Here is a 13,815-nt window from a genome sequence, read left to right as displayed (position 1 = left end):
ATGCCAGGTGCAAGCCTGCCAGCACCCAGCCAGCAGACCCTGCACCTGGCACAGCACAGAGCCACCCACCCGATGTCCCCCAGCCCACCCCCTCTTCCCGGGACCAGGCTGGCGGCTCCCAGGAGCTTGCCCTGGACCGCAAGAGGCGGGCACCTTCCTGGGCTAGTGCGGACATCGTGGACCTCGTCCACGATCTCCGCACTAGGCACAGGAAAGTGGCCGTCTAGGGTAGGAGAGCTGCCAGCCTGGCCACCCAGGAGCAGGTGTGCATGAAAATCAAGGGGGTCCACTGAGACCCCCGACCCTGAGCCCTGAGCTTACAATGGCCGTCCTGGGTCAGACCAAAGGTCCATCTAGCCCAGTAGCCTGTCTGCCGACAGCGGCCAACCCTAGGGACCCTGGAGGGGATGGACCGAAGACAGTGACCAAGCCATTTGTCTCGTGCCATCCCTCTCCAGCCTTCCACAAACCTTGGGCAGGGACACCACTCCTACCCCCTGGCTAATACCACTCCATGGACCCAACCTCCATGACTTGATCTCACTTCCCTTTCAACTCTGTTGTAGTTGTAGCCTTCACAGCCTCCTGCAGCAAGGAGTTCTGCAGGTTAACTATTTGCTTTGGGAAGAACAACAACTTTCTCTTACTAGTTTCAAGCCTGATACCCATTCCTTTCCTTTGGTGTCCTCTAGTCCTTCTTTATGGGAACTCAGGAAGAACTTTTCTGAATGCACCCTCTCCACCCAACCCCTGCTTTTAGAGACCTCTATCCTGTCCCCCCTCCGTCTCCTCTTTTCTAAGCTGAACAGTCCCAGTCTCTGTAGCCTCTCTTCATCTGGGACCTGTTCCCAACCCCTGATCATGTTAGTTGCCCTCCCCTCTCCCAGCCTCTCTCTTCCCCTCTCCCACCTCCTTCCCCCAGTTTTGTTCAATAAAGACAGATTCCATTTAGGAAGAAACGTTATCTTTATTTTGTACATCAATAAGAAGGGGGGCTAGGGAAGGATAAGGTGAAGGGGGTGAGGGAGGAATGGGGTACGAGCCCCCGATGGGGAGGACTGGGCTGGCTCTGCGGGCTTCTGGGGGTGGAAGCTCTCCTGCAGCCCCCTGATTGCCCCCTCTCCCCAGATGGCAGCCTGCGGCAAGTGCAGCCGGGCTGATGGCCGAGTGGTGTGATGTGCCCAGTGTGGGTACTCCGGGCACTCCAAGCCAGAACTTCTTTGCAAGCGGGGCACCCCTTAGAACTGTCTGTCCGGGGTGGGGGTCGGGACCCTTTAAGCGCAGCCCTCGGCTAGCCTGAGACAGCATCTCCATGCTCTAAGTCCTTCTCTTATGCCCTGCCGGCACTGCTTCCGGCCATCCTTAAGCCCTGTTCAGAGTCCACTCAATGTGGACTTGCTAGTTTGAATTAGCAAAACGCTAATTCGAACTAGTTTTTAGTTCTAGACGCGTTAGTTCGAATTAGCTTAGTTCGAATTAACTAATTCGAACTAAGTTAGTTCGAACTAGCGCTGTAGTGTAGACATACCCATAGAAAGCAAATGACTTCTTAGCATCCAATGTCAGCATCTTAATTAAGGAAGAACAAGGTCTAGGGGAAAATATTAGCAAGATTATGGACTGGTTAAGATGGAATTGTGTGTCTAGCCTGAGAAGCAATGCCGGATGTGGGTGAAGGATACACTCTCTCTTTGTAAACAGCCATATAAAGCAACCACGAGAGCCTTCATCTCCTTCCACCTTCATAGATTCTTACATGAAAGAGGCTCAGGAGAGCACCAGGAACTCCGTATGTGTGGCGAGTCAGTACTAGACTGAAGTCCCATATGCTTATAATGGTGCAAACACTCCACTGTAAACTGAAAAGAAACTGAGGCTGGGTTTGTGGTGGTGAGTTGCTCACAAGGAGGCTCTTTTCCATTTATGATCTTTACACTATTGAGCTGACTGTTTCTTAGAGTTCATTGGAATCTCCTACTCTTACAAAACAGGAGAGTCCCAGATCTGTCAAAATCCATAAGCCATGGTGTCACAAGGAGAAAATATGAATCTGGATGGCAAATCCAACATATGTGCTGGGTCAACAGGTGTGGAATTACTGGGAGAGGCTGATGAACTGCTTGTGACTGCTGCAGTAGATCTGAAAACTACTGTTATCCTGCCCAGAATAATTATGGCTTTGTTTAGACTCTGAATTGGAGGAACTGGGAATGGAGGAGCCTATTTTCCAGTGTAGAAGGAAGGCATCCAAGGTACACTGACCACCTGCTTCTGCTGGAGCAAAACCTCTGAGATTTAGAGTTGTGTCTTGTAGCAAATAAGCATATGTCTGGATACCTCCAGCAAGAGATGCTGCTGCTTTGCTGAAGTCAATCAGGACCTAGGTGTGGGGAGCATGTGAAGTCTCCTTGCCCTTTCAATCTCCCAACCTGACACTGGCTACGTCTACACTGCAGGCTTTTTGCGCAAGAACGGCTGTTCTTGTGCAAAAACTTGAGGAGCAGCTACACTGCACGCGTGTTCTTGCTCAAGTAAATTTACCGTAAAGCATCAGAAGAGAGAGCTTCTAGTGCAAAAGTTATTCCTCTCCCCATGAGGAATAAACCCTCTTGTGCAAGAAACCCCTATGGCTAAAATAGCCATCAGAGCTTTCTTGCGCAAGAGAACATCCATACTGCCATGGACGCTCTTGCGCAAAAGCGCATGGCAGCGTGGGCGTGCTCTTGCACAAGAGTTCTTGTGCAAAAGGTCTTGCGCAAGACAGCACCCGGGATTTTCACCTCCTTCCTAGGGGTGTGTGGGGTGGGGGAAATAATCAGAAAATACTGGACATTTTAGGTGTCTGGTATTTTCTGAATGTTTTTACCGGACAGGAGGCAAAAAATACCAGACTATCCAGGTCAATACCGGATACCTGGCAACCCTAGCCCATGCTCCCTTCCAGTGCTCCCCCGCCCACGGGCCAATCAGGGCTTAGGGATGGGGCAGTGTGCAAAGTCTCCTCCCACCCTGCCAGGAGCACACGGTGCTTCAAAGCACCATGTGCTCCTGGCGGGGAGGAGGAAACGTCCTGCACTTCCCCTGGGCCCAGGCCCTAATTGGCCTGGGGTTGGGGGAGTGGCAGGGCCTTCGCGGGCCAGATCAACCTGCTTAGCGGGCCAGATCCAGCCCACAGAGGCAAGGATACAGCACGCTCCCCAGCTCCCAGGTCCTGATTGGCCTAGGGGCAGGGAAAGTGCATAAGGTCTTCTGCTAGGCACTTTTAAAACAACTGGCATTTCTCTCTAGGGGGAGGAGCAGAAGGGGAAAGAATTTTCGTGCTCCCCCACCCCAGGCCAATCAGGATAGGGGTGGGGGCATGAAGCACAAGAAGGTTCCTGGCCCCATCCCTTCCACTTGAGGTCCCTCCCCTTCCAGGGTGGCTCCCTTTTAAAAATTATTGCCCACCCCTGAGGTAGTCGATACAAACTGTACTGACTACACGATTAGCCAAATAACCGCTCTAACATTCAACATTCTTAACAGAGACTGCAGTTATCAGTGAAAATGCTAACTGCTTTGCTGGCAGGAGGAGAGATTCTTTGATTTGTTGGCATCACAAAAGAAAGGCTATTAGATACAGAACATGCCAGTGCCATCTCTGAGTGGAAACAAAATACAGGACTATGTAGCACTTTAAAGACTAACAAGATGGTTTATTAGATGATGAGCTTTCGTGGGCCAGACCCACTTCCTCAGATCAAATAGTGGAAGAAAACTGTCACAACCATATATACCAAAGGATACAATTACAAAAAATGAACACATATGAAAAGGACAAATCAAATTTCAGAACAGAAGGGGAATGGGGGGGGGGGGGGCGGGAAGGTAAATGTCTGTGAGCTAATGATATTAGAGGGGATAATTGGGGAAGCTATCTTTGTAATGGGTAAGATAACGAGATCCTACTTACGCTACATCGATGACATCTTTATGATCTGGACGCATGGCCAAGAAACACTGGAGACATTCCACAGAGATTTCAACAACCTACACCCCACCATCAACCTCAGCCTGGACCATTCTACATGAGAGATCCATTTCCTGGACACCACAGTACAAATCAACAATGGAAAATTAGACACCACTCTCTACAGAAAACCCACTGACTCATACAGTTACCTACATGCTTCCAGCTGCCATGCAGAACACACCATACAATCCATCATCTATAGCCAAGCCCTTAGATACAACCACAACTGCTCTAATCCCACTGACAGAGACCAGAAACTTCAGGATCTCTACCAAGCATTTATAAACCTCAACTACCCACCCGGAGAAATAAAAAAGCAAATTGAAAGAGCCAGACAAATACTTAGAAACCATCTACTTCAAGACAGACCCAAGAAAACCAACAATAGAACACCACTTGTCATCACCTGCAGCCCCCAACTTAAACCCGTCCAACACATTATCAATAAACTACAGCCTATACTGGAACAGAATACTAAACTCCAAGGCTGTGTCAACATTGGCCCCTATTCCGTAATAGGGATGCAAATGTAGCACTTTGGAATAGGCAAATCCGCGGGGGATTTAAGTATCCCCCGCGGCATTTGCATGAACATGGCTGCCGCTTTTTTCCGGCTTGTAGATAAGCCGGAGAAAAGCGCCAGTCTGGACGCGATCCTCCGGAAAATAAGCTCTTTTCCGGAGGATCTCTTGAAAGTAGGAATAAGAGATCCTCCGGAAAAGAGCTTATTTTCCGGAGGATCGCGTCCAGACTGGCGCTTTTCTCCGGCTTATCTACAAGCCGGAAAAAAGCGGCAGCCATGTTCATGCAAATGCCGCGGGGGATATTTAAATCCCCCGCGGATTTGCCTATTCCAAAGTGCTACATTTGCATCCCTATTACAGAATAGGGGCCAATGTAGACACAGCCCAAGAGGCTCTGGGAGACAGACCCATAGTCTCCTATAGACAACCACCTAACCTCAAGATGATTCTTACCAACAACCACAGGACATACCACACTAATACCAACCCTGGTACCTTCCCTTGCAACAAACCCCGTTGCCAGCTTTGTCCACATATTCACTCTGCTACCACCATTATTGTACCTAACCAAGGGAGTTATAAGATCAAGAACACACATTCCTGCGCATCCAGAAATATAATTTATGCTATCATGTGCCGAAAGTGTCCATCTGCTATGTACATTGGACAAATGTCTCAGACACTTCGCCAAAGGATCAATGCCCACAAAACCGATATTCGACAGGATCACAAAGAAAAAACAGTTTCTCGCCATTTCAACCAGAAAGGACATTGTCTCAACGACTTAATTACCTGCATCCTGCTTCAAAAGCCTCTTAAGACTGCACTTGAAAGAGAATCCTCTGAACTGTTATTCATGTTAAAATTCGACACTTTACACCTGAGTTTGAATAAAGGATCTAGTTATCTTGCCTATTACAAAGATAGCTTCCCCAATTATCACCTCTGATATCATTAGCTCACAGACATTTACCCTCCCCCCCCCATTCCCCTTCTGTTCTGAAATTTGATTTGTCCTTTTCATAGGTGTTCATTTTTTTTTAAAATTGTATCCTTTGGTATATATGCTTGTGACAATTTTCTTCCACTATTTGATCTGAGGAAGTGGGTCTGGCCCACGAAAGCTCATCATCTAATAAACCATCTTGTTAGTCTTTAAAGTGCTACATAGCCCTGTATTTTGTTTTAGCTACACCAGACTAACAAGGCTACATTTCTATTTCTGGGTATGTCTACACTACCACCCTAGTTCAAACTAGGGTGGTTAATGTAGGCATCCGAAGTTGCAAATGAAGCCCGGGATTTAAATATCCTGGGCTTCATTTGCATCTTGCCGGGCGCCACCATTTTTAAAGCCCCGGTAGTTCGGACTCCGTGCCCGCGGCTACACGCGGCACGGAGTAGGTAGTTTGGATTAGGCTCTCTATTCCGAACTACCGTTACTCCTCGTGGAGCCCACACTTGGAAATCCTGAGACACAAGGTTGCCTGTCATTGAGTAACTCGGAAATTCTACATGCTGCATGGGAACAGGAAGAGCTGAGCCACTGAGGAAGCAAACACAGAGCTGAACCCAGGTCTGACAGAGGCAAATGTGATACCTGGGAAAACATTAAACTTGTTAACTCAGCATCAGCCTTGCATGGGAATGGCCCCATCAGATAACAAGGAGCTTGAAGAACAGTAAGCCAAGCATTCATGTGAAGCCCTTACCTTTGGTTCCAGGACTGCAAACACCCTGGCTACGTCTACACTGGCCCCTTTTCCGGAAGGGGCATGTAAATTTCACTAGTCATCGTAGGGAAATCCGCGGGGGATTTAAATATCCCCCGCGGCATTTAAATAAAAATGTCCGCCGCTTTTTTCCGGCTTTTAAAAAAGCCGGAAAAGAGCGTCTACACTGGCCCCGATCCTCCAGAAAAAGTGCCCTTTTCCGGAGGCTCTTATTCCTACTTTGAAGTAGGAATAAGAGCCTCCGGAAAAGGGCGCTTTTTCCGGAGGATCGGGGCCAGTGTAGACGCTCTTTTCCGGCTTTTTTAAAAGCCGGAAAAAAGCGGCGGACATTTTTATTTAAATGCCGCGGGGGATATTTAAATCCCCCGCGGATTTCCCTACTACGATAGGTGAAATTTACATGCCCCTTCCGGAAAAGGGGCCAGTGTAGACGAGCCCCCTATGAATGTCAGGAAAGTGAGTCTCACTTGGCCCTTTTCTGCTCTCAGGAGGGATTCTTAACATACTCACTAACATATGGGGGGGGAGGAGGGGGAAGAGAGACAGTCAGGTGTGTGCTTACTAATACAAGCAGGGTGGAGCATCAGGTGTATCCATACAAACATGGGGGACAATTAGATGCATGTTCATGTGCATGGGCAGGGAGCTTGGGCAGGCATACTGTGTGACATAGGGGGTGGGGTGGGTGTGAGTGGAATTTTTCTTCTTTGGAAACCTTAATCGCAGCAGTTCTGGACTTGTACTTCGGACCACATATCTGCATCACCCGTCCTAGCACCATACAAAGGGCACAGCTATTATAGCAATTAAAGTGTTAGAATCCCCTGCCTGCATAAATATCAGGAGAGGTGCCAGCTTCCGACATGTGAGTGTGTGGAAGGGAGCAGGCTTTGCTAGAGTAACAGCACTTTTGCAGCACAACACTGCCTTTCTATGCATTGACCTTCATGCCTGGGTTGGAGTCACAAACTGTCACCGGCAGCCAAGGGTCTGGAGCAATCTGCATCACAGTAAGATGGGTATCATACAGCACAGTGTTTTTTAATTGTACTCTGCAGCAATTTTTGGCTACCTTGTGTAAAAGTGAGAATTGTCTAGAATAATTTTATAATTTTCATGCACACCTTTGTTTCCATCTGAACTTTGAATTGCTACCCAGTAGGAGAGCATAACAAGGGGCAATGGTATTAAGTTGCAGTAGGGTGGTGGATCTAGTTTAGATATTAGGAAAAACTACTTCCCGAGGAGGGTGGCGAAGCTCTGGAATAGGTTACCTGGGAAGGTGGTGAAATCTCCTTCCTTAAAGGTTTTTAAGTCCCAGCTTGACAAAGCCTTGGCTTTGGATTCAGTTAGGGTTGGTCCTGCTTTTAACAGGGGGTGTGACTCAGTGACCTCGTGAGGTCTCTTTCAACCCTAGGATTCTATGATTTAAGAAGGTCAGGGATACAGCTCCATGGCTGTGTCTAGACTGCATCCCTTTTCCGTAAAAGGGATGCAAATTAGACACATCGCAATTGCAAATGAAGCGGGGATTTAAATCCCCCCCACTTCATTTGCATAAACATGTCTGCCGCTTTTTTCTGGCTCGGAGCTTTGCTGGAAAAAAGCACCAGTCTAGACTGTGATCTTTCGGAAAATAAACCCTTTTCCGAAAGATCCCTTATTCCTCTTAAAATAAGGAATAAGGGATCTTTCGGAAAAGGGTTTATTTTCCGAAAGATCCCTGTCTAGACTGGCGCTTTTTTCCAGCAAAGCTCCGAACCGGGAAAAAGCGGCAGCCATGTTTATGCAAATGAAGCAGGGGGGGGATTTAAATCCCTGCTTCATTTGCAATTGCGATGTGTCTAATTTGCATCCCTTTTACGGAAAAGGGATGCAGTCTAGAGACAGCCCATGAGTTGCTAGCTTCTGCTTGCTGGAAGCTGAGTGTGGACAACCGAGGATGGATCACTTAAAGATTGCTGTTCATTGCCAACACTACTGTTTTACACCAGGAGATCTCCCAGAAAGTCCATCTTAGACTGACTTCTGGTTAGCCTTTTACATTCTTCAGAGACCAAAGCACATCAGCCAATGAATGACACCAGGCAGCCTATTCATAGTAGGGTTTGTTAGACAAGTGGATTTCCAGCACAGGAAATCCTTAGGTTAGAAGAGAGAAGCAAAGTTTAAGCCAAGCCAGTTCGCCACCCAGCTATGCTGCCATGGATTCAATTTTTGACTCTCTCCTTCTGTTTCCTGATCAGTCTCAGGTGACAGCTATGTGTCTCTCCAGAGGCCAGCATTTATCCTCTCAGGGCTTGTGTTTACTAGTTGTGGGAGTCTTGCTGTGGTGGTCAATCCAGTGGGAGTTGATTTACCAGGTCTAGTGAAGCCCCATTAAATCGACTACTGAATGTGCTCCCACCAGAGAGAAAAGCCTAAAGTAAGCCAATAAGAAAGTTTCTCGCATCCATCCGGTGCAGTGTAGATGCCACAGATAGTCAACCTAAGATACACAGACTCCATCTACATTATTCATGTAGCTGGATTTGAGTAATTTAGGTCAACTTTAGCCCTAGTGTAGATTAATCAACTCTAATCACAGCTGATTAATCAACTGTGAAGCAGTGCTACTGCACAGCTTAAGAGAGAACACTGGTGTCAATACCCCACACTGAGCAAAAGAGGTCATCACCCTGCGGGTGGAAGAACTCCCATCCCCCTAACCCTAACAGGCATGTTTCAAGTGCTAGACCATTATAAAAGGTAGCAGCTCAGCTTAGTCTGAGTTACTGTCCTGTAACTCAAGGGCTACGCTACAGACTCAAGCCATTAGCCCAGATACATTCATGTCACGTATGGACCAACCACAGAGTGAGCAACTGCACGTACCCCGTGCCCTTGCCCTCAGGGACGAGGCGTTTTTAATTTCTCCTCAGACGGATACTGTACCATACCCACAGCCGTTGTTGGGGCTCTTCTCATACCTTTTCCAGTCTAATTTAACTTTTTTTGGTCCAGGCAAGGGCGCCTAATGAAGAACAGGGGGCATCGGCCATGTGACCGCCCTCGCACGTGCCTCCATGCTGCACCCCCCTCCCGGTAGGGCTGGGACGAGACTACCCCCTGCCCTTTCCCAGCAATGGGGCTGGGAGGCCAGCGAGGGCCCAGCCCCACAGCAGGGGGCGGGGATTTCCGCACTCACCATGGGGGCTGCCCCGCCTCCCCCCAATGACGCGCCGGTAGTGAGAGCGACCCCTTCCGCGGGTGCCAGCCCGCCAGGAGCACCGACCCCGCCCTCCCGGGACCCGAGCCGCGCTGGCTGCACGTACCGAGTCTCAGCTTCAGCTGCGGGGCACGGGTACTGGCGCTTCCGCCAGGGCTGTACCGCCCTGTGTCACATGACCTCCACTTCCGGTGGTGTGTTTCCTGTGCGCTTGCGCTACTTAGGGGAACTTTAAGGGCACTGAGCATGCTCAGTAGCTCTGCTGACGCCACTGCCCTTCTCCCTGCCCACTCTGGCTGGCTACGTCTAGACTGGCATGATTTTCCGCAAATGCTTTTAACGGAAAAGTTTCAGTTAAAAGCATTTTTGGAACAAAGTGTCTAGATTGGCACGGACGCTACTTTTTGCGAAAAGCATCCGTGGCCAATCTAGACGCGCTTCTCCGCAAAAAAGCCCCCATCGCCATTTTCTCCATCGGAGCTTTTTTGCGGAAGAGAAATCTGAGCTGTCTGCACTGGCCCTTTTGCCCGAAAGGGAGCAGCACAGTATTTCCGCAAGAAGCTCTGATTTCTTACTTGAGATCTCAGTGTTCTTGTGGAAATTCAAGCGGCCAGTGTAGACAGCTGGCAAGTTTTTCCACAAAAGCAGAATAAGGGAGGAAAGGGGCTGCACAGCGGAGGGGGGTGAACATTGACTGTGCGGGAGTGAAGCGGCCACAGGCAGATTTAGGATCAGTGCTGGGGCAAACTCAGGGCTGGTGCAGGGAGGAGCGGCAGGTAAACTCCGCTGCTGGAGCAACACAGAGGGCAAAGCCCGAGCACAGGAAGGGCAGACGGTTTAAAAACTGTCACCCCTGTGGGAATGAGGCACCAGTCAAAGGGTGGCTGTGGCAGAAGGGCTTTTTTATTTGCTTAAACCTGCTTTTTTATAATTCAACTCAAATTGGAGGCACTGAGCGTGCTCAGTAGGTCTGCAGACGCCCCAGCCCTTCTCCCGTCCTGTACTATGTAGAAGTTTTTGCTTAGTACATTTTAAAAGGGGTTAAAAATGGAAAAGGGCTAAAGACAGGACATGACGTCTCAACATTTCACACATTTATGTTGTCTGCTGCTCATGGAACACTGAATTGCACTCCCATCACTGTAACCCATTTTAATTGTAGTTTTGCTTCTTGCAAATGTTATTTCTATAATTTAATTACTCGGTGCAATGCATGTCATTGTCCTATTTGTTTTTGTTTTGACAGCTAATGCTAAAAAACACTTAAGCACTTGCCACCTTACTGCATTCTTGAGTGTATACTATCCAGCCATGCAGACTAAAGAAAAACCTTCCTACTGTCCCCATGCCCCAATGTCTGCTTAAAGCAAAGTCGATCAAATGAAAAACCTTCCCACTGCCCCCCTCACAGTCTCTGTGGCTGTGTCTACACTGGTGCGTTCTTGCGCGAAAACGGCCGCTCTTGCGCAAAAACATGCCACCTGTTTACACTGGCCGCGCGTTCTTGTGCAAGTAAACTGACGTTGTACAGGCAGTCCCCGGGTTACGTACAAGATAGGGACTGTAGGTTTGTTCTTAAGTTGAATCTGTATGTAAGTCGGAACTGGCGTCCAGATTCAGACACTGCTGAAACTGACCGCCAGTTCTGACTTACAAACAGAATCAACTTAAGAACCCCAGGCGTCCCCAAGTCAGCTGCTGCTGAAACTGATCAGCAGCTGATTCCAGGAAGCCTGAGGCAGAGCAACTCGGTGCTCCTCGGTGCTACTGGACCAACCCAGCAGCACCCCATCTGCTCTGTCCCAGGCGTCCTGATTCAGCTGCTGCTGAAACTGACCAGCAGCGGCTGAATCAGGACCTGGGGCAGAGCAGCTGGGGTGCTGCCGGGTTGGTCCAGTAGTGCCCAGAGCGGCGCTGCAGGACCAATCGGCAGCGCCCCAGCTGCTCTGCCCCAGAGTCCAAAACAAAAGCCTGGTCTGCTGGGGGGGGGGGGGAGCACACTAGCTGCGCCCCCCCCCCCCCCAACAGACCAGGGACACGCGGAGCAGAGCCGCAGCGGCAGCGGGGTGCCGCACCTCTGAGGCTTTGCTCTGGCAAAGCCTCAGAGGCGCGGGGAACCACCGCTGCTGCCGCTTCAGTCTGGGTGCCTGTGGTCTGCTGGGGACGGTCCCTAGCAGACCACAGGCACCCAGACTGAAGCGGCAGCAGCGGCGGTTCCCCGCGCTTCTGAGGCTTTGCTCTGGCAAAGCCTCAGAAGCGCGGGAACCCGCCCGGTGCCCCTGGTCTGCTGGAGACGGTCTCCAGCAGACCAGGGGCACCGGAGCAGCTTACGAACGGAGCTTTCTCGCCCTGACCTCCGGGGCGAGAAAACCCCGTTCGTAAGTGCGGATCCGACATAAGTCGGATCCGCGTAAGTCGGGGACTGCCTGTACTGTAGAAAATCAGGGCTTCTTGGCTATGTCTAGACTGGCATGATTTTCCGCAAATGCTTTTAACGGAAAAGTTTTTCAGTTAAAAGCACTTGCGGGAAAAAGCGTCTAGATTGGCACGGACGCTTTTCCGCAAAAGCACTTTTTGCGGAAAAGCATTCGTGCCAATCTAGACGTGGTTTTGCTCAAGAAAGCCCCGATCGCCATTTTCGCGATCGGGGCTTTTTTGCTCAAAACAATACCACATTGTCTACACTGGCCCTCTTGCGCAAAAGCATTTGCGCAAGAGGGCTTTTGCCTGAATGGGAGCAGCATAGTATTTCCGCAAGAACACTGACAATCTTACATGAGACCGTCAGTGTTCTTGCGGAAATTCAAACGGCCAGTGTAGACAGCTGGCAAGTAGACAGCTTGCCAGTCTAGACGCAGACCTTGCGTCAGAACTCTGATGCTCCCTCTCAGGAAGAAGCTGTGACGGGGTGGCGCAACCACGCACTAACCGCGACCGCCCAGGAAGGCCAGGGGGCGCGGAGCAGCTTTCCCGGCCACGAGAGAAGCTGCCGGAGCAGCGGCAGAGACGCGCCACCCGGTAGGCGGCTTAATTGGTGGTTCCCCGGACGCCGGGGAGGAGGCTTCCCCCGCGGCGGGGGAGACAGCGGCAGCGGGGGGATACTCTGCCTCTGCCGCTTCAGGGTCGGTGCCCCCGCCGACCACCCACCAGCAGCCTCGATACCCAGCGATGCTGGCCGGGAGGAGATCCCTAAGAGGGGGCGGGGGCAGCTGGAGGAAAAGGGGAGGAGCCGCTTGCAGGCTTCCTGGAGAGGAGGGGCGGCACCCTCCCTGGGATAAAACCGGCAGGAGCCATAGGACTGGGGAGGAAGGAGGGAGAAGGCGGATGAAGGGGCTGAGAGCCTCGAAGAAGCACCGGGACAGACCCGACAGTGAGTGGGAGGGTGAGGAAGCAGCCCAGGGCGGGTGCAGACAGGAGCCCGCGGGCTGATGTGTTGAGGCACCTTGCCCCATCAGCCAGGTGAGAGGAGAGAGGTAATTCTCCCCCGCCTTAGGGTCCTGAGCTGGGGTCTGGAGAGAGGGAGGGCCCGGACCCCGCTCAGCTCCCCGCTCAGGTGATTGTCGGAGCGACCAGAAGGAGGTTCAGCAATCCTCAGCTCAGCGGAATCAGAGGAGACTGGGGCAACAAGCAGGACGGAGGGACATGACCAGGGCGGTCGGGGTCGGGGGCTCCGTGACACGTGGTGGAGAATGTGGGTACCAGGCCCCGAGTGTAAGGGGGCGCTAGGAGAACTGGGGAGACTCTAGGGTAAGGATAAGGGAGGAAGTTTGTGTTTTTAAGGAGAACAAATGGAGCCAGCAAAGGTGTTAGAATGGGTGATGGAGAATCAGGGCCAGCAGCAGCACCAACAGACCCAGATCCTACAGCAGCTGGCATCGCAGTTCCAAGAGCAACAGCGGCAGCTGATCAGAGAGCTCACGGAGCAGCAACAGGCCACCGAGGGCAGGCGGAGTAGAGGGGAAGCCCCCCTGCCAGGTGAGGAAGGCAGAGCTAGCGGGACCCAGCTGCCCATTCGGCTGGCGAAGTTGGGCCCAGAGGATAACATCGAGGCATTCCTCGTGACATTTGAAAGAGTGGCCACAGTGGCAAGATGGCCGGAAGAACATTGGGCAACTATAGTGGCCCCCTATTTGTCGGGGCCAGCCCAGTGGGCATACCAAGGGTTGTCCGCGAAAGACGCTATCCACTACTATAAAGTGAAGGAGGCCATATTGGACCAGGTAGGGATAACCCCCGAAACGTACCACCAGTGGTTCCGACAAGAACGCTATCGACAGGGAGAGAGGCCCAGCGCCTGAAGGAGTCCGGGATGAGGTGGCTGGAGCCCAAAACTAAGAC

General features: G+C 51.0%; 1 protein-coding gene across 2 annotated transcripts in view; it reads right to left on the bottom strand.

Moving 5' to 3' along the window:
- Nucleotides 1-9,740, bottom strand: part of HACL2 (2-hydroxyacyl-CoA lyase 2) — a 36,648-nt gene extending 26,908 nt beyond the window's left edge. For both annotated transcript variants that reach the window (XR_003090322.2, XM_006127999.4), the window contains exon 1: nt 9,584-9,740. Coding sequence is in view for 1 of the 2 variants with exons in the window: in XM_006127999.4 (XP_006128061.3) it covers nt 9,584-9,725 (142 nt within the window). In the remaining variant the exon portion in view is untranslated. The remainder of the gene's footprint in view (nt 1-9,583) is intronic.
- Between the last annotated feature and the right edge of the window lie 4,075 nt (nt 9,741-13,815).

This window comes from Pelodiscus sinensis, chromosome 19 (assembly GCF_049634645.1).
Source record: "Pelodiscus sinensis isolate JC-2024 chromosome 19, ASM4963464v1, whole genome shotgun sequence".
In the NCBI taxonomy this organism is placed as follows: Eukaryota; Metazoa; Chordata; order Testudines; family Trionychidae; genus Pelodiscus; species Pelodiscus sinensis.
Note: the sequence above shows the minus strand (reverse complement) of the source record. Positions and strands in the feature narration are given on the sequence as shown.